The 24,529-nt window shown below is 51.7% G+C and overlaps 1 protein-coding gene across 1 annotated transcript in view; it reads left to right on the top strand.

The window, feature by feature from the left end:
* Window positions 1-5,632: 5,632 nt before the first annotated feature.
* Window positions 5,633-24,529, top strand: part of FRMD4A (FERM domain containing 4A) — a gene marked incomplete at its 5' end in the record, with an annotated part of 19,134 nt that continues 237 nt past the window's right edge. Inside the window, 8 exons of the mRNA XM_010146823.1 lie at window positions 5,633-5,766; window positions 9,251-9,373; window positions 12,472-12,700; window positions 13,918-13,974; window positions 14,467-14,704; window positions 15,127-15,291; window positions 16,941-17,800; window positions 20,891-20,987. Of these exons, the coding sequence (XP_010145125.1) occupies window positions 5,633-5,766; window positions 9,251-9,373; window positions 12,472-12,700; window positions 13,918-13,974; window positions 14,467-14,704; window positions 15,127-15,291; window positions 16,941-17,800; window positions 20,891-20,987 (1,903 nt within the window). The remainder of the gene's footprint in view (window positions 5,767-9,250; window positions 9,374-12,471; window positions 12,701-13,917; window positions 13,975-14,466; window positions 14,705-15,126; window positions 15,292-16,940; window positions 17,801-20,890; window positions 20,988-24,529) is intronic.

The raw sequence follows: 24,529 nt of genomic DNA, 5'->3' as shown, positions 1-24,529 counted from the left end.
GTGCCGGAGACAATTAAGTGCAAATGATTAAGTAGCCACAGTAGATTTCCAGGCTATAAATACCCCGAGTGACTCGAAATCACAAGGGCAGAACTGAAATTCTGTTCGCCCACATTTCCCTACCATTCTCTGTCCTTTTGTCTTGGAAACTACTTGTAGCCATTTCCTCGCTCTATCTTGCTCCTCCTCACTGGAGTGGCTGTCGTGCCACGAGGAGCGTGCCGAAGCTGGCATGTCTCCCCTGGGTTTGCAGCAAGACCACAAGGAAATATCTGTTGTTTCCAGCTGTCACCCTGGCCAAGACCCTGCTGTGCAGCGTGAGGCAGTCACTGCCCCACATTGCTTACAGTCTCAAGACACATCAAGGAGGAAATGGAGTCTTATACCAGGGCAGAGACTTCCCCGTGGTCACAGCAATTCAGGGCCAAAGCCTGAGTTCCTCCGTGTTTCCCAGGCTCTTGATCTCAGTCTGTGTCCACTGCAGAGTTTTAAGTTTCATACCTGATGCTTCCAAGTCCATTTCTACAAGGTCACTCTAACTTTTGTCCTCATTTGGGCCCTGAAGGGGGCCCCCAAAGCAGTGGGCTGCTGGGATTTAGCTCAGAGATCTTCTGCTCAGCATCCTTGGGCCATCCCTGGACATCTGGGGCAAGATTTTCCCATGAATAAAAGCTCTGCTTTCACACTAGCATGAACCCTCATCAAAGCCAGCAGAGGTAATTATCAGAACAAAATCAAGTTAGGTGTAAGGTGGATTTTTCCTTCGAAGCAGTCTGTGCCCTAATGGCTCTTCAGAGCTCCTAGATAGTGAGGAGCTCTGTTATTGCTGGGTTACTGTCGGACTGAACCCTAGACTGCCTTCTTCATCAGTGGGCAGAGGAGCACCTCTGCTTCAGCTCTGTAGACGTGTTGGAGGAGCCTCCGGCCCCCTGAGCCCCGTTCCTTCAGCAGCAGTCAGGTTTCCTCTGCAGGAGCCTGTTTACATTTGAAAATACCATGACAGAGCCCAGCCAGCCGGTTCCCGGCCCTCGCTGCTCCAGCCAGCGGGTCCATCTCCCAGCTGGACCACCCCAGGGTGTCGGAGCAGATAAACAGCACCCACGCAGCCTCCAGCACGGCCGCGAGCGCGGGGGCTGGCGAAGATGAGTCGCCCACAGGATATCTGAGCATCCTGTGTGGAGCAGCTCCATCTGGGCTCCCGCGGATATCCTATGTGTCTGGCAGAGACGAGAGATAGCGGCTGTCTGAGGTTGCTGGCTGTTGTGCGCTGACATCCTGGCGCGGTGAGTCAGCCTGGGCTCTGGCAAGGAGCAAGCGTGGGGAGACATCCCCTCCCTGCTCAGGGGACAGCCTTCCACGAGGACCTCAACCAAATGCCAGTGAGCTGGAGCCAGCAGCTGGATGTAGCGTGAAGAATTTGCTGTATTTAGATGTGTTTTTCCTGGAGCAGGCAACTAACAAAATGAGAAAGAGAAGAGATGCCTGGATGCTTTTGCCTCACCGCTGCTCACCACCCTGTTGCATCTCCTTTCCCCTCGCAGATGCTAGCACCAAGCCTTGGCTCTGTCCACTCTTCAGCATCCCATCTGTCCTCCCTGCGTATTTTCATCCTTCTCGTTTATCCCTTTTCCAAGCTGACTTCACTCTGCTAAAAGAGGTGGAGGAAATGGGGACAAACAGTGAGTCACTGGTAGGGCTTTCCTCTTCAGAATGGTCGTTCACGTTGCTGGTCTTACTCACTGACAGGCTTTAAAACAAAGCTTGTCTTGGAGCTGACACCTGGTTGCCAGAAGCCCCTGCAGACCTGCTCAGGCTCAGCACAATGCCTTGGTCAGATCCTTTGGGGGTGGAACTCACTTGCTTCATGTTCCCGTCAGCATCCCCAAGACTGTCCTGACATCACCAGTATTGGAGCACTCAGAAACCAGCCCATTAGCACTGGTGAAGGAGCTCAGCCATGAATTCTGCTGGAGGAGTGAGTTGGGCAGGGAGGACCATGTTCTCCCCCTGTTTCACAGCTCATGTTCTCTTCAATGTCCATGGATGGAGAAATTGCCCAGAGAGGCCAGGAAGATGAGCAGTGTAACCACAAACTAACAGGGTATGAAGTGGATGGTCAGGTCACTGACCCGTGTCCCATCCTGTGTGTGAAGGAGGAAAGGGCATGTACGATTTCCTTGGCTTTGAAATTAAACCAGCAACATCAGCTATAAAAACGGGACCTAATTCAGCATGTTCCTGGTGCCCACCAGAGGGGTGGCCCTGTGCTTGCTACCTGGTGTGTTTTAACAACCCTTTTAGGGACATCAAATGGTTCTGCAGAAGTGTGTGTCAAAATGCAGTTTGGTAAATCTTTGCACAGCAAATGGGAAGGAGGCTGAGTAATAACTTTCACCGAAAGGTTCAAAAGCTATGCAGGGAAATTACATATTTCAGCAACATTTCTCTAGTTTACTGCATTAGGAATTAGCCGTAATTGTGGGAGATAAAATGCCTGAGAAAGCCTCCCAGTCAACTGTTCCTGTCGCAGTACGAATCTCCCATGTTAGGACTGATCTTTCAGAACTGCTTTTCTCTGTTGACGAGACCCTTTGGAAGGCACTGGGCAGCTGTGACTCAGTGAGCATCACATTTCGTAAGGCTGATTTAAGGTAGTATCTGCTTGGTTGGTTTGGTTTAAGCTGGTCTTTGATTATTTCTTTGGTTGTTTTTATGGTCTTTTGATCTGTTCTGACATTTTGGGGTCAGTTGCCAGTGGGTTTAGAGGTGGGTCTGTGGTCATAGCCTTGCTCGAGGCTGGATTAATACATATTTATAAATAAAAAGCCTTTAATGGAAGTGGTAGGCACCCCAGCAATACAAAGCACTGTTCTCTGCTCCTTTCCAAGCATCTCACACTGGTGTGATCCTCTTGACTGATGAAGTGTCCATTTGCTTTTCACCTGTGAGAACAAGCAGACTCCAACCCATAAAAATCTAATAATACACCCCAAAATAGTTTAACTTTAAAAAAAAAAGAAAAACCAGTTATAGAAACAGAACAGTTTCTGAAGAAGAAATGTCAGGAAGGTCTGAAGAAAGAAGTCCTGCAGTATGCCCAAGATCATCCAAGTCAGGTATGGTCAGGCTGAGCATCACAAGCCATGACCTGAGTGCCCTGTCCTGTAGCCTTTGAACCCTCGCTGCGGTGGAAGAGTTTGTGATACAAAGACACTTGGAAAAGGTTTGTTTGATGGTGCGTTAGGGCCAGGAGTGGTTGATTTTGGTTTCAGCAGTAATCCCGTTGCTTGACTCAGAATGTGACAGCCTGCTTCCAGATCTCCCCCAGTTTCTTTGCTTTCTGGGAGGGGTGAAAAAGGTGGCAAAACATGCACCCAGTGGACGCTGCCACCAGCCACATCAGTGTGGAGGCTGCGTGGCTCTCACGCGGGGTGAGCGCAGCCGGGGCAAACGCCGTGAGCTGTCTGTGCTTGATTTGGGTCCGTACCAGCTCAGCCAGAAGCTGTTTGTTTCCTTCTTGTCGGCACACCCCAGATGAGCGCGGGCATCTGGCCAGGGTGTAGGCTATTCATATGGTCTTAAATGTTCCAGCATCTCTGTAGCTGCTGTGGTGACCCGCGGTGCAAAAACAAAGAGCTTTTAAAAATAAATCTGAGGCTGGTGTTGGAGGTAGGGAGCAGAGAGGGGAAGAGCAGTTGAAAGGAAAACGTAGGTCGTTCATGTTGACCTAAAAGAAAAAGGTAGAAACATCTGCTGGAATCATGAGCAGTTTTTTACCAGGACTCGGCAGTTTGTTGGCAATTCGGGGAAGAAATTCAGCAGTTCAGCTTTTGTTGGTAACTGCTCACCCTGGTTACTACGAAGAATTACAAAATGCTAGAGAGGGCTTTCCCTGCCAGTGCCGATACACGGCTCCTCTAGAAGATCTCGTCAGGTTCTTGCAGCACAGATGTGTTTGCAGAATTGAGTTTTGTCGCTCTGTGAGGGCAAACCCAAATGAAATGAGGATGACGACAGCAACAAAACAATCATCTCACCATGAGATTGTCCTCCTTCGTCTGATGATGCTCAACCTGGCTGACCTTTAGAGTGCCATTTCCCACCTCCCCCACTCCAGAACAGCCCAATAAAAGGGGTAACAAAGGGGGGTGGTGCTTCACAGAATAAGTGCCAGCTGTCTTCTTGTATGAAAACTGCAGAAAATAGTGGTGGAAAAGATCTGTGAGATTCTTTGCTCCCCCCTGGGCCAAGGAAGAACTCTTTCATGGCATGGGTTGCCTCAGTGCTCTTTCAGTTCAGCTTTAACGGTATGCTAGAATAGTAGCAATGAAAGATGAAGCTGAAAGCGCGGAATTCGCTCTGTTTTGCTGCCAAAACCAAGAGTTGTTGCCAGGTTCCTTCCAGAGCTCTGTGAAATGGCAGCGCTGTTTTCAGCCTTCTTGGGCTGAGTGTCTTCACTGTACTCCTGGAGTCCAAACTCCAAATGTATCAATAAGCCCCCCCCTCACTCCCATCCTACAAGTGCACAGAAAACCCCATTTACCTTCCAAGTCACAGCTGTAGCTGCTCAACAGCCAGTGATATGATTGAAAAACGTGTAGAGATGGTGCTTACCCCTTCTTGTGCTTGGTTTTCATCTCACCGTGTGGCCGTGACCTTCATATCCAAACTCTGTGATGAAAGGATCATTGGCTTACGCAGGCAAGGGGGTCAGAGAGAAGCAGTGACTTCACTATAAACTCATCCCTCAGCTCAGAGGTGGAGTAGAGAGGGCAGATGCTAGGCACACCCTGAAAAATCAGCTGCTCAAGTTGAGGACCCAAAACCGGATGCAACCAATGTTGCCCCTTTTTTGAGATGCTAGACCTTGGATAGCCATGGAGTCACTACCCCAAACCCAGTTAAAATCAGGAACCCTGTCAATACGTTCCCCTAAAGAGCCGAAGTTACAAATGCTGCCATGACATCTGAGCAACAGTGTCTGACTTAATACGTGGACTTGCTTCAGTGGAAGTTGCTGTGTAATTGCCACTTGAAAGGTCAAGCCATTTGGACGTCCAGTTTAAATATCTTGACCTACATCTTCACAAGAAACAGCTACTGTCCCAGAAGGACCTATGGGTTACTGTCGTTTTGCTGTGTTTTACAGGAATCGTGCTAGGTAATTTTGTTCCATTACATTTCTTCATAAAACAGGCACTGTAAGTGGATTGAATTAGATGTTTGCTACTAGGATAATTGCAGTTCTTAAGAAGTAAGCTGTATTGTCAAATGGTTTCTCCTAGGCTTAATTTCCAAAAAAAATGCATCTCCAGGGCTTCATAAACTGTACTGTTGTTTGCCATTTGGAACTTTCATGGGAATGGAATGTCTTCTTTTCTCTAGGATTTTTACATTAATAATTTTGTTGCTTTTATTCTTCTGGATAATTATTACAGATGTCTTTGTGTGCCCCACTGTCCAATCTCTGTTAGCTTAAACATTAAGAATCTGCCGTAAACAAACATGACTGGGTAACACCTGCTTCATGTCGTTTTTGGAAGGGCTGCGTCCAGGCTTTGGTAAAATTACAAGTACTCCAGATGTGTATTCTGCTGTCAGCTGGCCTAGTGAAATCATTGTTTATTGATAGGTTCCCAAGAGTCAGACAGTTCTCAGTCTGCCAAGAAAGACATGCTGGCTGCACTGAAATCCAGGCAAGAAGCTTTGGAAGAGACACTGCGCCAACGCTTGGAAGAGCTGAAGAAGCTGTGTCTCCGAGAAGCGGTAGGCAATGGACACTTTATAGCCTCTAACACTTGGTTGCTTGCACTGTTATAACATGCTTGTTGTTTGGAGGTGGCGTGGAGTCAGGAGAAGCGATTCCTTCCACTGTCACTTCTCGCAAAGCCCGTTGTACAAAGGCCTCAGGAAGGTCCTACCGTTTCAGCTCCAGATTGCAATGTCACAGGACATTTTCCGCCCAACCCCATGCCATTTGGGCACCCAGTTGGCTTGGGGCTAGGACGGTGCTCAGCATCTACGTCTGCTGTTTGAAACTGTGGTTTAGATGTGTTCAGCCAGGCTTTTTCGTGACTTTGGTGGGAATATGCAGCTACCTAATGGTGTAGGAAGGCTGTCCTGTGTACTGGTAATCACTTCTCAAATGCTTTTGACTTCATTAGCGAAAAAAACCCCACCCAGATACAATTTCTTCTTGGAGCAGGCCTGACCTTATGTGCTTTTCTTCTCCCAGCACATTCTTACATGCAGCACACAAGGTCTCATCTGTTCCGTGTAGACTCCCTTCATCCAATAAGCTCTGGTGCTGCTGGAGAGGAGTGGCAGTGTGGTGGCAGACCTTGCGAAGAGGAACCACTGTGGTCACATCCCAGGACATGCAGGGAATGCATGTCAGGAACTCATCTCATAACCTTCCCACCTGCTTCCCAGTTCATTCTTGGACTACACGGTGGCCAGTTTAGAGATCAGTGTGATGTTGGGGAAATCACAACCCTGTGGAAATCAGCAGTAGCATAGACTTGGGTCGTTCAGCGATTCTCCTTTGTTTACCAGGTCTGAAAATCAGAATTTAACAACAAATCGCTATGTGTAACACAACAGGAAGCTGGCTGCAGACAGTGTGTATCTCACCTTTGACAAAAATGGGAGAAATAAGGCACTGACTCAGCTCTCGTTGCACTTTCAGTTAGTCTATAGTTTTATCGCCAACAAGAATAAATTGTGGAATCATAGAATCATAGAATAGTTTGGGTTGGAAGGGACCTTAAAGATCATCTAGTTCCAACCCCCCTGCCATGGGCAGGGACACCTTCCACTAGACCAGGTTGCTCAAAGCCTCATCCAGCCTGGCCTTGAACACTTCCAGGGATGGGGCATCCACAGCTTCTCTGGGCAACCTGTCCCAGTGCCTCACCACCCTCTCCATGAAGAATGGAGAAGAATGGAAAATAAATACTTCGGAATCTCTGCTGCCCCAGTTCCCATCTTTTACTCCACACAAGCAATCCTTTCCCACCTGGCAAGTCCTGGTTGACTTCAGCAAACAACGTGTGCTGATAAAGGTCACAGGACCAGATCCAGTCCCGTAAGTCTGTCGTGTACAAAGCCAAGATCATCTACAAGAAGCAGTCACACACTCTTCGGGGGCTGGTGGACAAGGTCTGGAGGGCTCTACGTGCCCTGGAGACCCTCAGCTAACACCGCCTGACTGCGGCAGCGCAGGGGAAGATGTGCCTGTACCATAGCTGCTGGCCCTCAGAGCCCAGTGCCTTGGCTTTAACCTCAGCCCTGTCTGCGGTGCAGCCTCAAGCGCTCTGAGCAACCGGGATGCCTGCAAAAGCTCCTGCTGGGGCATGAAGCCAGCGGTAAGGAGCAATATTTCCTTAACGTGCTGCAGCAAGGCTGGCCAGAGCCCATCTGTCAGCACCTCAAGAGCTGGTAGAAAGTGTTCCTGCTTTCTGTAGATGAGCCAAGAGAGGCAGTTGGTGGACACTTGGAATCTGACCTCGTCTTGCAACCCTACAGCTCATCCATCAGCAGCCTGCAGCTGGAAGTATTTCCTCTCAGGCTGCCCTTCGTCCTTTCTGCTTTGGCATGGGAATGGCCAAAACAGAGGGAAAAGGCAGCAAACCAGGAGATAAAAAAGGGTTAACAGTGGGGGCATAATCAAATAAGCACGGCCAGAGCCATTCATAACACTGGCATCAGGTTACTTCGGGCCATCACTACTCCAGTTACTTAATAATTTAGATTATGTTTCGGACCGTGCCTGTGAATGCTTTTCAGCTTATGGAGGCAGCATGGTAGCTCACATTAATTTTGTTCTGCTCCAATCTTGGGCATTTTACAGAACATATTATCTCTTTCCCCGCTGCCCTGCTTCATATTAAGTTAGGGGTTATAAAGAAAATACCCTTGTTTCCCTCGGGAACGAGAACAGGAATCTGTGGCTTGATGCAGTGCTTGGAGCCACATCACCCTAGAAGGAGCGCGTCACGGAAGAAAAGCTGAAATAACCCCACGGGGCTGGAGAGGCAACGGGGAATGGGACTCATGAGACATTGCAAAAGTGCCCCTCGCAAAAGGGGATTGTGCACATCGGCACAGAACTGTGCTGCAAACCCGCTTTGCTGGGAATTGCTCAAAGGAATGATTTGAAAAGGCCAGGTCCTTGTTTCCTAGTGACCTGAAAAGAGTAGAAAGAAAAACCCCGTTAGGGAGGGGGAGAGAGGCCGGGGCAGGCAGGGCCGGAGCTGCGCACTTGCTTTATGGTCAGCTGCTGTTCTGTGGGATTCAGATGATTTAGGTTACTCTGCCAGCTGGATCCTCTCAAGGCTGATGCTGAAGAACACAAAAGCCTTTTGTCCTTCACGGGAGACTTTTGAGTACAAGGAGTCGGGCTGTGCTCCTAGTGAGGCTCCTGCCTTTTTCTGTAGGCATTTGAATGCCTTCAATTCAGATGTGTGTGGCTGTATTATGTAGGCCGGGAAAAAAAACCCACAGCATTAGCACCAATATTGGTGCTTGCTGCTTCCTGTGTTCCAGATATTCTTCAGTTCTATGGGGTTTGGTTCAGATTTTGAGCAAATCTTTGCAAATGACCCCATCGCTCTGACAGAGCGTCATCTGATATTGCTTCAAAGCTGCTCGTGACATCACCAGGGTTTGGAAGGGGCTCTGATACATGAAGTGTTATCAGGCAGGTGATGAGGTACCAGGCACCGTCTTTAGTGAGCATTTTCCCTGCATTCCTCTCAGACACATCATGAATCAGGTGGGAATGTTTTTCTGTGCGGGTCATAACCTGCATGGCTGTGGCTAGTGGGGCTTTCTGACTCAACAGACCTGCATCCTTTGTGAAGGCTCTGGGTCCACTCACCCCCCTCTCAGAAGTAGCTGAGCAGACAGCAGCTCTTCTCCCCTGCTCACCCTATACCAGAGATGAAAGCCCGTGTGCTGCAGGCTGTTCAGGCCCCGACGCCCTAGGGATGGGCACCAGCTACAGACCTATGCTGGGCAGGCCACAAGATCTGTATTCATGCACATGTTAAGGAAAGTTTTCTGCCCTCCGCGTCAGGTCCTGGGACGAGTTCGCAGGGCTGGGTGCTTTCCTGTGTGTTTATCAGCTGGCTGAACTACATGTGTTGTTAACGAATGCCTGCTGTTTTACAGGCACAGTTCAGAGCGGTGTTGTGCTTTGCTGTGCTGCAGGATCTCCCAGATCACTAACAGCATTTTCTGCTTACAGGAGCTCACAGGAAAGCTGCCACGAGAATACCCCCTAGATCCTGGGGAGGAGCCGCCGATTGTAAGGAGAAGAATAGGAACCGCCTTTAAATTGGATGAGCAGAAAATCCTGCCTAAGGGAGAGGTGAGGCTGTGCCCTTCCCTTCCAGCCCTGTCTCCGCACCTCGAGTCTCTGAGATGTCCAGCTACATCACATAGCAACCACCAGTCCTACAGCCATTTTTGCTTTACATGACTGTAGCTGGTCACCATACCTTTTGGTTTATATCTGTCAGGACGGGGAAGCAGCGAGAGAGTTGGTGGCCTTAGTTCAGACTCAGAGTAAAGGTGAAACCCTCAAGCTTCAGCCCCGGCTTTGCTAGAAGTCACAGAAATAGCCTGGGTGGCCAACCAGACCGTGACAGTCCAAGCGCTGCAGTGACCAAGTGTGTGAGTAGGGAGCGGGAGCACATCAGGGCCCCTTGAGCCATCTGAGCCCTGCTCCTGCCCCGTGTCGTTACTGCTTTCTGCTTCAGCAGCAATCCGAATTCAGGCCTCCCCTAACAGGGAGAAAAGCATCACAATTATCCATCTATCCCTGCAATAGCAAGATGAAAGAGTTTTGCTCCCCAATCCTTAAACAAAAAAGCCTTCGGCCCTACCTATGGGGAGCTGGAATTATGTTTTTCTAAGTTTGCCAGGGAGTGTTTGTTCTCCCCCCCTGCTCCCACAGTGTGCTGGGTCAGTGCCCTGAACTGTGGCTGTGAAAACAGGCCTGCAGCAGCTGTAAGGCGGGACCGGATTCACAGAAAAGCTATTGTCTGTGGAGAGGCATTTGTCTCAAGACACTTGTGTATATTCCAGGCTTGAGTTTCCTTTTTATTTTTGTAAGAGGAGAGACTGAAGCTGGTGTGACTGTGTGCGGTTTAAGGCTCAGTTCAGCCAGGGAATTAACTGTTTGTCGTTTTGTTGGCATTTTCCTTCTGCTGAAAAAATAAACAGCTGGAGCTCTTTAGTTTTGTTCTCAATGGAGCCTGGGAGAGGAATTCCACTGAAGTCAAATATTCATGAACTAGCACATTTAATTAAGCTTTTCAAAGGGAAGCACGGCTTAGCTGAGTTACTCCTAAAACCCCTGCAGTCCGTTGGCTGCTCATTTATAACCTGATCTCCAGCTTCCCCAGATCTTACTGCTACAAGGCAGGTTTTGGGGCCAGTGGGCGAGGAATCTCCATACTCCAGTGGCAGGGTTAGGTGGAGAGAGCATGAAGGTACAGCTGCTCCTCCCCATTGCAGGCATGCTGCCTTTTGGCATCAGCAATCCAAACACACTGACTCAGCTTTTCTCTACCTCCCTTTTCATCTGTCAAACTTTAAGACTGTGTTGAAAACCATAAATTTCTGTTCTAGAAGAATGATGTTGAGCTGTGTTTATTTGCCTGCCAGTTTGAGGGCATTTAGAGAGGCCGGCGATGATTTTCATGTGTTTCTCAGCAAGTGCAAACACTAGAAACTCAGTTTAAAACAAAAGGTGAAGTTATCCCTCGGTTACGTAAATCCAGGGCTGATGTTACCACTGTGACAAGGACCTGAAGCAAGGCCCTTCCATCTGAAGGCATAGCCCTCATTTTCTGAGGCTTTATTTATAGGGGCCTCAGTGGAAGAAAAGAGACAGTTGTGGCCAGGAGGAAAATTAATGGTTTTTTCCAAGATACACTGAATTATTTAGAACTGAATCTGTGAAGGTCTGAAATGACAGCCCGCACCTTTACTAAGAGCTTTGTCAGAGCAGGACTTGCAGGCAAGGGTCCTATGGTATTTTTTGGTAATTGCCTCTATGGGGTCCGTAATTCCTGACTCTAGGAAGGATTTTGCCAGAAGGCAGTGAACCAGGTTCCAGGCCTTAAAACTCTGTAGTGTAAAATTGACTTTTAATAAGTTGTGGTGCTGATAGAGCTTATAAACTCTTGAAAGCAAAAAGGGATCTGTTAACAAGATGGGGGATGAGTTCAGCCTTTAGTAAAGTGAGAGAAATTGTAATTACAGATTTGAGGCAATGCTGACTCACCACTGACAGCAAAGGGATTTTTTTTTTTTTTAAGTCAGAAGCCCGGAATAAAAATTTCAGAGAATGGCTTTGGTCTGATTAATTCCCACAGCATCAACTCTTGCAGCATACACTGCTGCTAGACAAAGAGCATGAATTTGCGTAATGGGGATCTCCGTGAATATGTGGCTGTCAGTGCTTGCAATCCAAACTCCCACCATTCACTAGAAGTATAAAAAAAAAAAAAAAGCCTGGCATTTTTCTCCCTAATTTGCAATGTACTGCATTCTCTTTTCTAGCAGACTGACACCAAAAACTCCACGGAGCTGGGGGAGGTAGCCAGATCCATTGCAGATTAGCGATGAAGCTCACAGCCGGAGGTCCCAGTGCAGACCAGGAGGCTCTGTATCAGCTTCTGCGTTGGCATAAATTGGCCCTTGTCTTGGGAGCATAACTAAAACCCAGTAGGTAGCTTCCAGGGTACACCTGGTTGCATTTAAAAACTCTGCAGAGGCCCTGCAAAAGCTAATTTGGAGACGCTAGCACTTCTTGGCATACAGAAAGCTTGCTGTTACACACGCTCACTCTGCAATCCCCCTCCTGACTTGTAACTCGAGGAGACAATTTCCTGATGCAATCAGTTGCAGCAGCCCATAATTCCTTCAGCTCATATTCTCCCCTGGATTTTGACGGCCATACACCAGGGAGGAATTAGCCCATCTTTGGCTTTTTTACCCCAAAGAGTTCGGTGGGTGCCAAGCAAACCTGTCACAAAGGTTAAAGCTGTAGCTGTGCATCCATACGTCGCACTGGTATCAAAGGGGGCTCAAATATGGAGGTAGGAGACGGGGAGAAGGAGCGGGTGGGAGGCAGGTGTTGGGTGTAAAAGGCTGGATCTGTCAGCAGTAGAGCACCATACGGAACTGCATGTAAAGCAGAGGAGCACAGCAGGGTTAGGGCTGGAGCACACGCGTCCTCATGTATGGGTCATCCCTTCCACCAGCCGTGCTCCGGGGCACTGGTGGGAGCAGCTGAAGGTGCGATGGGTATCCTCAAGGCACTGCGATGATGCGATGGTGGCTGCTTTGCTGATGGGGAGCCTTGGTTGGAGGCCACTGGCCTGGTTCAGGGGGAGCTTCCCCCTAGCTGTTCCAGGAGAGTTTGGTGGTAGCCAGAATCCGCTTGCCTTTCCCCAGGAGGCAGAGCTGGAGCGCCTGGAGAGGGAGTTTGCCATTCAGTCCCAGATCACGGAAGCTGCCCGGCGCCTGGCGAGCGACCCAAACGTCAGCAAAAAGCTGAAGAAACAGAGGAAGACATCCTACCTGAATGCACTGAAGAAGCTGCAGGAGATCGAAAACGCCATCAATGAGTATCGCATCAAGTCTGGAAAGAAGCCAACCCAGAGAGCCTCCCTGATCATAGATGGTAAGTGGGGCTCAGCACCCACTTCGGCATCGCCAAAGGGTCTGTGGAGGGCAGGGAGCAAAGTCCTTGCCTTGAACTCGTGGCTGGAGGCACCGATTTCCCCTCCCTGCTCTCTCTCCCCGCTCTGACCCTGCGGGTGCTGGCACTTGGGTTGTCCTGTGTCGTAGCAGCGCAGTCAGACGGGTGCCTGGGCTACGTACCGTGCACGAGGGATGTGCTGGTTCACGGCGCGAGAGCCAGCATCGCGCTGTAGGTTGTAAGAGTGTCAGGAAAGCAGACTGTGACTCCTTTGCTCACCTCTGAGATCGCTCTGGTAACGTCTCCTCCGGAGCAGTGCTGTACAAATGTAATTAGTGTTAGCAGATTGGGGTGAGCTCTCTAGCTGAAAGGCATCTGTAAAATCAAAGTGGTAGCAGCGGCGTTGCTGCGTTCACATGCTTTTTTTCTTTTTCTTTTCTTCACAATGTAATTCTCAGGGCGCTTTACGGTTTACTGGGTTGTTGATTGGTTTTTCATGAAATCCATTAACTTTCTGCTGTGGTTCTTTCTCCCTTGCTGATTTTGCCCTTTCCCTTTGACTTGCAGAGCTTTCCCTGTGCCTTTGTAGCAGGAACTGAGATTAGAGCTGCTGTGTTTGTGAGCTGGTTACCAAGTTGCACCGCAGTCAGGGATAACAGACAGCTGTGAGGACTTGGGATGGGGGAGGCAGCTCAGACGTGTGCATGCCAAGGCCGTGGGAGCTTCTGCCGCTACAGAGGATGCTCAGAAAGCGTTTCCCTGAATTACTCAAAACTGGTACCTAGTGTGGGCCTTTAGTTAGCAACAGGATGATTATTTTAAGAAGGCAGGGATCAAACCTAGAGTCCTTGAGGCCCAAGATATAAGTCTTGCTCATGGAACCATGCCATTTTGCATCCTCTGGGGATCTGGGGTCTCCATTCTGACTCACTCTTAATCCCCATTAATTGAAAAGGGTTCGCAGCTCCTTGAAAGGCAGTCTGCTAGTGAGAGACCTGGCCTGCAGCTCTGTCCTCCGAGACTTGAGAGTGGGCTGAGCCCGTTGCTTATAGGATCTTGCCTCTCAGCTGCAAGAGGAGGAAGGTGTGGGTGACTGCTTAAGGCTAAGACTCAGTGGACAAAGATCATGGTGCTGTTCAGCACTCAGTCGCTGCAACTCTTGGCACCCTCTCACCATCTTTATATTTTCTTCCCTTCAGAAGGAAATATTGCCAGTGAAGACAGCTCCCTCTCGGATGCCCTTGTTCTCGAGGATGGTATGTTGGCTGCTATAAATTCTAGAGGGTAGGAAGGAAACAGGGAAGGATGTGTGAATTCCTGACACTCAGAATGGTGTGTCAGGATTATTACACTGCCCTGTGTAATAATTGACCCAAAATGGCCAGTACCAAAACCGCTCGGGACTGAGAGCAGTTTGCTCTGACTTGTAGTCAGACATCAGGCCTGGAGCAATGAGTATGGCTGTGGTCACTGCTCTGAATTCTTTCAGAAGACAGTCCCAGAATGCCCCCTGATTTTCTCTTAGGGTTTCAATTGGTTTAATGCATCACACACTCTTGCTGCCCATTCCTTCCCAAAATGGGAATGTCAGCCAGCACATTTCTGGAAGTTGGGTCTTCAGGTTGCTCCTGAACGCAGCCAGGGTAAGCGGCATAAGGAAGCAGGAGGTGGGATGGTGTCCCCCAGAGTTGTACTGCCATTGGAGGTTATCGCACAGCCTTCACCTCTCTCCTTTCTTCTCTTCACAGAGGATTCTCAGGTCACCAGCACAATATCCCCTCTCCAGTCCCCACACAAAGGACTCCCTCCCCGGCCACCCTTGCACAACAGGCCTCCCCCTCCGCAGTCGCTGGAAGGCCTCCGCCAGATGCATTACCACCGCAACGACTATGACAAGTCGCCCATCAAACCCAAGATGTGGAGCGAGTCATCCTTGGATGAACCCTATGAGAAGGTCAAGAAACGCTCCTCACACAGTCATTCCAGGTGAGCCCGCCTTCTTGACGCTCCGTCACAGAGCTCCCTCTGCTTTGAGGAGGGTCAGATGTGAGCCCTTTCAGAATTTACAAAGCCATCCCTTACCAAAAGGAGACTTTTTAGGTGTTTTGGCCAGTAGATATGTCATAAAACGGGCTGCAGCCACAGGACTGCTGCTCGGCATCTCAGGGTTCTTTTAAAAAACACCTGGAAAGGGAGGATGGTGGATCATCTGAGGGTCGTGACAGGGCTTGGCCTGGACCTCCACCTGCTGCAGAAGCCCAAGCTCTGGGACACAGCTCAGAGCAGCAGCAGCATCCCGCTCACCCCCCATGAGATCACAGGCACATGCCTGAGATCTGGAAAAGAGGCGTGGGAGCCCCTTCCCCAAATTCCTGCCTGGGAACTGAACCAGGGTGTTTGCTCTGCAGCAGTCACAAGCGTTTCCCCAGCACTGGGAGCTGTGCTGAGGCGGGAGGGAGCAGCTCGCTGCAGAACAGCCCCATCCGGAGCCTTCCCCACTGGAACTCCCAGTCCAGCATGCCGTCGACGCCGGATCTACGGGTACGCAGTCCGCACTACGTCCACTCCACACGGTAAGTCTTCCTGGCTCCGGTCTCACCTGGCTTACCCTGAAATAAATACTCCTTGCTTTATCCTTCCCCCAGGGTACTAATTAATTCCCAGTTCAGGAAGGGACACAAACCAGTCCTATTCGATCAGAGGCTCAAGTACTCATGCCAGTAGGGAATCTCTCCTGTGCTGAGATCCTGACATCACTTCAGACATGTGACTCTGCCCCTCATCTCCCTCTCAAAGTAATCAAGCTTTTCTTCCATGGGACCTTCCACCTCAGGGACTGTTTATAGGCACTACAAACCCTGTCTGATACAAAACATTGGGTATTGTCAGTTCTGTCTCACAGATAAAACGTTTGCTCACGTGTGACCTTACATGGAGAGCGAGCCCGATTAAAGCAATCCACCCGAGGATCCAGGTGCAGCGGAATAAGCCCAGGGTTGACAGAGGAAAAGAGCTGAAGTGTGTAAGGGAGGTGATTTGATGTGGCCCAATTTGACTCCAGGATTGCTACAAACTGTTCAGCCTCATTGCTGTTTTGCTCTCGTGGCAAACGCCGTGGGCACTGCAGGAAGCAGTGCTGCGTGCTGTTAGGTACCTGGCCCCAAGGGGTAGTGCTAACATCATTTAGCTCGGCATAAACCAAGAGTCGTGCCAACACGGTACAAGGAATTAAGGCTCTGGGTTAAGTGCATAACAAGTTTTTGGCTGAGAGTACCTTTCCACAGTGCAATGTTTGTTAACACTGGAGCCGAGCTGCGTGAGAAACAAGCCTGGCACAGGGCTTGAGAAGTGGCCTTGACTGGGCAGGGGCTGTTTGGGTGTTTGAAGTCATTGCTCAGTCCATGGCTTATTCACGACCTGCACGCCCTGGCCTTGGCCGGCCATCCCGCGGGTGTCTGACGCGTCGCGGGGGATTCCTGCTCCTCGAACGGATGCATTTTTCGGATGACTGAGGCTCTCCAAACAGCCGGGGTGAATAGAGGCCACCCAGACTTGGCTGTGTACTGAGCCTTGAAAATGTGCGATTCGGGGTGGTTGCCTGGAGGGCTGTTACCTGCTGCCGGTCCTACGCGAGCTACCCAGGGCTGGGCCCTGGTAAAGCCCAACTGCTCGGCAGAGGTGGCGCTTTCACAGGCCAGTGAAGAAATCGCTGCATTCTGGGCTAAGTGTGGGCAGTCTGTCTGTCTCACACCAGGGAGATTGTACCTGGGCAGGGCACATGAAAAGGAATCCCACCACCTTTGGGTCTCGGGATTTGCAGAGCTGGAGCGAGGTGAACCTGTTAGCACAGGGAGTGTGCTGATTCAAACAGCTCTGCCGCCAGCAAAACCGTGGCTTGGGGTCCCCAGATTTTTCCCTTCACACTGGGACTTTCCCAGAGTGACAAGGCACAGAGGAATCGGGCTGGGCAAGAGTTTACGTCCCGTGTGGTGTAGCAGACTCAATGCCACCACCAAGGAGGCTGGAGAGGATCAGGAATAGGAGTAGTCGCCCCAAACTCTGCAGCAGGATGCTCTGCAGCCAGCAGCCCCACGCAGTGCTGGAGGGTGCGGGTGTTCAGTACCCGCAGATTCCTGTGAAGCTGGCCTTGTGTGCCCAAGGGGATGGGGAGTGCTTTGTCCTGTTGACTTACCAGCCTGGATTTTTTTCCTGGTACCTGCAGGTCAGTCGACATCAGCCCAACCAGACTGCACAGCTTAGCTCAGCACTTTAGACACCGGAGCTCCAGTTTGGAGTCGCAAGGCAAGCTCCTCGGCTCAGAAAATGAGACAGGGAGCCCCGATTTCTACACCCCAAGGACTCGTAGCAGTAACGGCTCTGACCCCATGGATGACTGCTCTTCCTGCACCAGCCATTCCAGCTCTGAGCACTACTACCCCGCTCAGATGAACCCCAACTACTCCACCCTGGCAGAGGATTCCCCGTCGAAAGCCAGAGAGCGGCAGAGGCAAAGGCACAAATCGGCGGGCAACTTGGTCTCTTCCAATTCAGGGAGTATGCCCAACCTGGCTGCGAGGAACGGGACGGGGCACCACCGCGTCTACCTGCACAGCCAGAGCCAACCCTCCTCCCAGTACAGGATCAAAGAATATCCCCTGTACATCGAGGGCAGCTCCACACCCGTGGTGGTGCGGAGCCTGGAGAACGACCAGGAGGGACACTACAGCGTGAAAGCACAATTCAAAACCTCCAACTCCTACACGGCGGGGGGGATGTTTAAGGAGAACTGGCATGGGGACGAAGTGGACTCCGTCAGGCTCACCCCCTCCCGCTCCCAAATCATAAGGACTCCATCTCTGGGCAGGGAGGGCCACGAGAAAGGCTCGGGTAGGACTGCCGTGTCAGATGAGCTGCGACTCTGGTACCAGCGGTCCACGGCCTCCCACAAGGAGCACAGCCGCCTCTCGCACACGAGCTCCACTTCCTCGGACAGCAGCTCCCAGTACAGCACATCTTCGCAAAGCACCTTTGTGGCGCACAGCCGGGTCACGAGAATGCCTCAGATGTGTAAAGCGACGTCAGGTGAGAGCTGGGCCCGGGCAAAGGGGCAGGAGGGACGGGGGCTTCACAGAGCCCGGGTTCATGCCAGGCATTACACCCCGGCTGAAGAGCAGTGCCAGACTGTGGCACGTCATCTGGCTTCACACGTGGCTCACCAACCTGTAGGCGTAACACAGGGGGGGCAAACCTTCGCCAACACACTCATCGGGGGAGAATTGTGTCGATGGAAAGCATCGCTTTGCAATGATGGGCTCAAAAGCCAGGGAGGGCCTGAAGCCCTGCTGTTGCCAGGTCTGTCCTCACAGTGTGGTGGGTTTTGGGCACTGGCACCAGGGGCTGGACGTGGAGAAACCACAGGGGTTCTCTTAGTCATGGCGAAGGGAATGATGGAGCAAGCAGGGGCTCAGCACAGACTAGGAGAATGCACGTCCTCAGTGAAACACCAAAAGCGTGAGAAAGGTTAAGTGGGGAGCATCCTGGCCCCTCCACCCCCCGTGAAAATGTCTGAGCGATGACATCTTTGTGCACTGCTGAGATCTGGTTTTCCCATGCCGCTCCAGTAGCTCTGCTGATAATATCCTGAAATTCAGAGCGCTTAAGTGCAGTATTCTGCCTCTCTGTCATGTACAGAGCTTCACACTCTTCTGTGCTGTTAATATTAAACTAAGAAAACAGGCAAATTCATTAAACTGAGGAGGCCACTACGTGTTATGAAACAGTCGTTAAATATTTACTGGCCGTCAGTCACCACTGGACAAGCCACTTTGGGTACCTCAAGGACACGCTAAAAACCTGAATCCAGCCCCAGATGGATGGGCTTGCTGGTTAATGGGTGTTTGCACCGTCCCATTCCCAGCCTTCCACATGCCTCAGTCTCAGCGTGGGGGACACCCTCGCCCCAGCCTCGCTCCCCGCAGGCCCTCATGGCCCCCCTGCGCAGAGCAGTGCGTCACCCACCCGTGCTGACTGATCGCTGACACCAGCAGGGCTCTGTACTCGCTGCCGGAGCCAGAAGGGGTGGATCCACACCAGGCTCCTCGTGGGCCACAGCAGCTGCCCAAGAAGAAGGGGGCCTACGAGGAAGCTGGGGGGACTTTTTACAAGGGCCTGTAGTGACAGGACAAGGGGTAACGGGTTTAAATTGAAAGTGGGGAGGTTTAGATTAGATATCAGGAAGAAGTTCTTTACAGAGAGGGTGGTGAGGCACTGGAACAGGTTGCCCAGAGAAGCTGTGGATGCCCCATCCCTGGAAGTGTTCAAGGCCAGGCTGGATGAGGCCTTGTGCAACCTGGTCTAGTGGAAGGTGTCCCTGCCCATGGCAGGGGGGGTGGAACTGCATGGTCTTTAAGGTCCCTTCTGACCCCAACCATTGTGTGATTCTATGATTCTGCTATAAGAGGTTATTTACACGTGATGCCAATGCTTGTAGGACCCCAGAAGTGCAGCAAGGCACAATCAAGTAGCTGCTGGAACCGTTCTGTCCCTCCCTTTGAAAATCTGCCTTCCCCCTTTTAATTAATGGGCATTTCTCTTCCATCAACAGAAAATGCTTGAACACTGGGAAGCTTTGCCTTGCTTAGCTTCGGAAACCACCAGTTCAGTTAGGTAATCTGGGGCTGGGGGAGAGCACATAAAACCCCTGTCACTCAAACTGTTCTCTCCCCGAGCTGGGTCCTTAAATCTCGGTGTGATACCTGGGCAGCAGTGGGAAATGTGGTCAGTAATCACGGCTTTCGCGACCAGTCGGCAGCAGTCAGCTCCCAGTTACAGCTGTGGGAGGATACTGACCTTGGGAGCCATCAGCTCCAAGGAGCAGATTGAAATTTGCTTTTCTTTTCCAGTGCCATTTGGCAGAAGCTAAAGAATTCAGCAGCATAGAGGGGATGCCAGGTAGAAACAGCCATCGTTGCAGCTGATTAGCCCTAGCTGATAGGTCTGTGGACTTCCCACTGTCCTTCCGACAGGATTATATTAAATATCATTCCAGGCATATATTAAATTTGGAGGGTCAGCTCTGTATGGACTTGAGGAGGAGGAAAGAACAGTCGAAGGAATTTCTTAGCTAGACCCTCACCGGGAATCTCCCCCAAGAACCACTGCCAATGGTACATTTTTGGTTCTGCTTGCTTCTCCCTTCACCGAAGTCAGACAAGCCTTCCCCCGGTGCCGTGGCACTAGGGTCAGCAGAGCAGAGAAACGTCACTGTAGCTTTCCAAATCTTCAGAGTTGTCTTCCTCCGCTGCCCGTGAAGCAGTGTCCTTGTCTAGACTCTTGCCACTGCCAGCCCCAGGGACTCCCAGGGACGTGGAGCATCTCCCACTACACCTGGAAGCGGGAGGCTGAGCCTGGGAGGCAGATGGTCCTCCACTTCAGGTCCCATGGAGATGTGCAGTCAGGCCCTGCCCATCCAGGCAAAGCTGATCAGCTCTATAGAGTCATGGAATGGGTTTGGTTGGAAGGGACCTTAAAGATCACCCACTTCCAACCCCCTGCCATGGGCAGGGACACCTTCCACTAGACCAGGTTGTTCAAAGCCTCATCCAGCCTGGCCTTGAACACTTCCAGGGATGGGGCATCCACAGCTTCTCTGGGCAACCTGCTCCAGTGCCTCACCGTCCTCTCTGGGAAGAACTTCTTCCTGATATCTAATCTGAACCTCCCCACTTTCAATTTAAACCCGTTACCCCTTGTCCTGTCACTACAGGCTCTTGTAAAAAGTCCCCCCCAACTTCCTTGTAGCCCCTTCAGGTACTGGAAGGTGCAATAAGGCTGCTGCATCCCATGGTTTCGTGCTGGGAGGAGCGTGGCGTTTCCCAGGCAGGCTCAGGAGAGTCCGGGTGCTTGTATTCAGCTGCAGGCCGGACTGACTCAAAGCATTCCCACAGAGTCGAGGACAGATTCAGCTCATGACTCGCAGCAGCATCAGCACCAGGCCGGCTGCTCCCGTGCCATGTTCTGGCATAGCTATCCAGGAACAGGATGAGGTCTGACTGCCAGGCTGTGTTTACTCGCAGCCAGACATGTTTTTGCTGCTCTGACCAGCTGATGCTTGTGAACCACCCTGACCCCTGACCTCACCGCTTGTTTTTCCCACCTCCGGTTGTTTTCCAGCTGCCTTACCTCACAGCCAGAGGAGTTCGACACCGTCGAGTGAGCTGGCAGCCACGCCGCCGGGCAGCCCCCACCACCTTCTCGCGTGGCAGACTGGGTGAGTGTCTGTGGCGTCGGGGTAGAGCACCTCAGCGCCGAGAACAACCTACACACACACGAGCAAAGGCAGAGCACAGGGATGGGGAGCATTTTCCAGGTGCTCCATAGCCTCCCCTCCGGGGCTGTCGTGACGGCGGTGCTGTAGTTGAGGCTGACCAAGATGCCCACCCAGCAGCACTGCTCCAAGCAGTGCTGGGGCCGCAGGGAAAGCGGCCTTGCAGGTTCTTCCTGCTTGGACAGCCTCCTTCCTTCAGTTTTCCACACCTCCAAGTAGCTGATCTTTGCAGCCACCACGCTGGCTCTCCAGACCAAGGTCTGTGTTGTGAAGGCAAGGGCAGGTGCCTGTCATATCCGTGTGTGCAGCAACCACCTTCTCCTGCGAGGTCTTCCCTAGCCGTGTGTCCTAGTGACCGTCAAGTGCATCTTTCTTCAGCTACCACTAACCTAACGTGCCTCGCCACAGCCTGAGTGAGTCACTGCCTGCAGGTAGCCACTGCTCACGTAAATACTGGGTTCTTCGGCACCTCTTCGTGAGGCAGGGAGTGCCAGGAGTAAACGGAAAGCCTTTTGCAAGCTCCTGTGGGTATTCTCTAGCAATCTCCTGTAATTCTGTCCTGCCATCTGAAGTAAAGATAATTTCCAGATCCTGTCTAACTCGGCGCATCCCAGAGCTTTGCGTCTAAATTGAGTTGGGTGAGTTCACCTAGAAACTTTCAGACTACAGTCCTCAAAATACTGCAGGCCCTGGAGCAGGAAAACAGAGACAATCCCCTGAGTGGTGAATTGGGACCGCTAACTTTGCAAACATTCCACTGTGCAGCCACTGGAAAATCTCGTGCTCTTTAATTCCCTCTGGTCACCTGTGACCACGTTTGACCTCCGGTTTTACTCCAGCACTGTTTGTGACTGCACCTTAAAATGGAGATGAGGATAACCACAACCCCCTTAGGCCCACCTTGAGTTTTAAATGCACACATTTGACATCCAGCCTGACACGGTCTCTGCATGTGCCTCCAGCTTTAGAAGAGGAGAATTTTCCTGGTCCCATTTTACGAAAGTCAAGGGATCACAAGGCAAAATGGAGCTGTCGTTACCGTACACTGAAATTTCCATGAGTAAGGGTTAGAGTCTAGACTCACATCTGAGTCTCCATCCCGATTCCTCTAAGTATCTCCGTGATGATCAGAAGTAAAACTGCTGCGCAGCCAGCTGAGAAATCTGTTTGAAAAAGCCCGACTGTTCTTATTTTTCCATTCAGGACCCTCCTGCGCTGTCTCTCATAGCAAAAATGCGTCGGTTCTCAGCTGGTGCAAGTGAAGTTACGTAGATTGGTAGCTCAGGCCCCGCACCAACCACCAGTGCAAACGGAGTTAGAGAGGAAGTCGCGCGTAACGTCATGCCCGAGCACAATGCCCAGGGCATAGCTATGAACGCCGGTAACGTTTGCCTTAAGGCGCACACCCCGAACCCCAGGAGCGGGCGGCGCCCTCCCAGCACGGCTCAAAAGATGGACAGTTCACTCCAACCTCTTTTTGTGTCACTAACTTTTTCTGAGGATGATTCATTGACTTGTTTCCCACTGCATTAATAAGCTCGTAACAATGTCTGTGTCACTTCTTTTCTTTAACATTTCCTCTCTCCTCTTTCCTCCTTTTTTTGCTCTCCTTTGTTCAGAGAAGCAACAGACAACTCACCCACTATGGATGAGTCTCAGTCTCCAACCCACCAAAGTACTGATGAATAGAGGTATAGTAAGGGAACGTTTTGTTCTTTCCCCCTTCTGCCTTACAGTCCGTGACCGCCCCGCGCGTGACCGGCATCCCGCTGCCCCAGAGCAGCAGCCCTGCCCGTTTGTCAGGCAACAAGGCTCCCTTCAGCTCTTGGAAGAACAACTTGAAAAGCACCTCGAAGCCCCCTCTGTGCCTTTTCAGCAAGTTCGCAGCCTTCCCGGTGAAACGGGATTGGGGCCAGCCCGCTCCGCATCCGTGCGGAGCCTGAAGGGGCACAGAGAGCCGCCAGGACTGGCCAAGATGTCGGTGCAGTGTGGGCCGAGGGCTGCGGGGAGTCTGGGAGCAGAGTGGTGGGGAGACGAGTGGGTAAACGGGGGCCTTGGAGGGTCTGGACCGAGCTCCCAGCACGGCCCTCCTGCTCCTTGCCTTCTGCAGAGCAGGGCTGCGCAGCAGAGTCTTCGCGGAGCGAGGAGCAATCCTGGCCCTCTTCCTGTGGGAAGACGGAGAGGGGGAAGGGTGGAGGGAACAGAAAACCCTCAGAGTATTTCTATTTTAATTAAACTGCCATCGCATCTGACACTCATTTGAATCTACACCCATTCACAGCTGGCGTCTGCCAAGTATGTCAAGCCCAGCTTTCCCGAAATAACCCACAACCCTCCGCACTCCAGCACAGCGCTGGGACACAAAAGGCTCTTGAACATGCGAGTGGCGATGCCCCTGCTCAGGTTCCTCCCAGACACCAGTCCCAGGGAAACCAGGACAGAGGAAGCAGGAACTGCATCGGATGTGAGATCAGTCCTGCCAGGTGGGGAGGGAGCTGAGCAAGGAGTGAGAATTCCACAGTAACAGAAAACGCATTTCCCACTTTGGGCCTCAAAAGAATCTCTGGTTTGGAATTTGGATAAAACCAAGGTGCAGGGATTCTGACTGTCACTACCAGACCCAGCAGCCACCTCTCAGAATACCAACCAGATGTTGACCTCAGTGTTTCCCTCTGGCAGGGAGCTCTGCAGGCCAAGCGGGCGCCGGCCCTGTCTGAGCCGTAAGGGGGATAGCAGGGACGATGCCCAGGAACTGCCTCGCCTGCTCTGCGCAAGCAGACAAAAACCCGGGCAGCCGAGGACATGGTCGCTTGTCCGGAGAGGATGCGGACCAGGCTGTGACAAAACACGGTCCTTTCCACATCGGACCTGGCGACTCCCACTAGTCACTTCCTAGCTCATCCCTGGAAAGCCATGTAACTGGGATTGCCAGGTGATGCACGAACCTCTGCCCAGAGCAGCGGTGCTACAGGAAGGCATCACCCTCCTCCTCCTCCCACATTCCCACAGGGCACTGTGGCCAAGAGGGCTGCCCTGCCCACTTGCTCCCTGGAAAGCACCTATGGAAAACCTCTGTAGCCCGCTTGCTGCCGGGCAGGAGAGCGGGCTGGAGCCTTGGGGCAAGGCAGAGCAGTGCTGCTGTACCCAGGGGAAGAGCCACCTGCAGCCAGGGAAGAGGCAGGTGGCACCAGGAGCGGTGGGATCGAGGGATGGGCACAGCCCACAAGCTCTTGCCCTCCAGCAGCCGCTCTGCTCTCCCATAGCACGTCCTGCCAGCGGCGGGCTGAAAGCACGGCTGTTCTGCCTCTGCCGTTCCGGCACCGTCCAACGCTCGGGCACCCTGCCCGCGGAGAGGTGGCCGGAGCGCGGCTTCCTCCTGCCTCCTCGCACAGGGCAGGCGGCTGGGGGGAACGGGAATGCCAGGCAAGAGCAAACTGGGGCGAAGCAGAGTCTTGCGTGCTGAGCCCACCCCAAACGTCAGCTCG

This window comes from Eurypyga helias, unplaced genomic scaffold, assembly GCF_000690775.1.
Source record: "Eurypyga helias isolate BGI_N326 unplaced genomic scaffold, ASM69077v1 scaffold27510, whole genome shotgun sequence".
NCBI lineage: Eukaryota > Metazoa > Chordata > Aves > Eurypygiformes > Eurypygidae > Eurypyga > Eurypyga helias.
The sequence above is the reverse complement of the archived record's forward strand: the minus strand, read 5'-3'. Positions and strand labels throughout refer to the sequence as shown.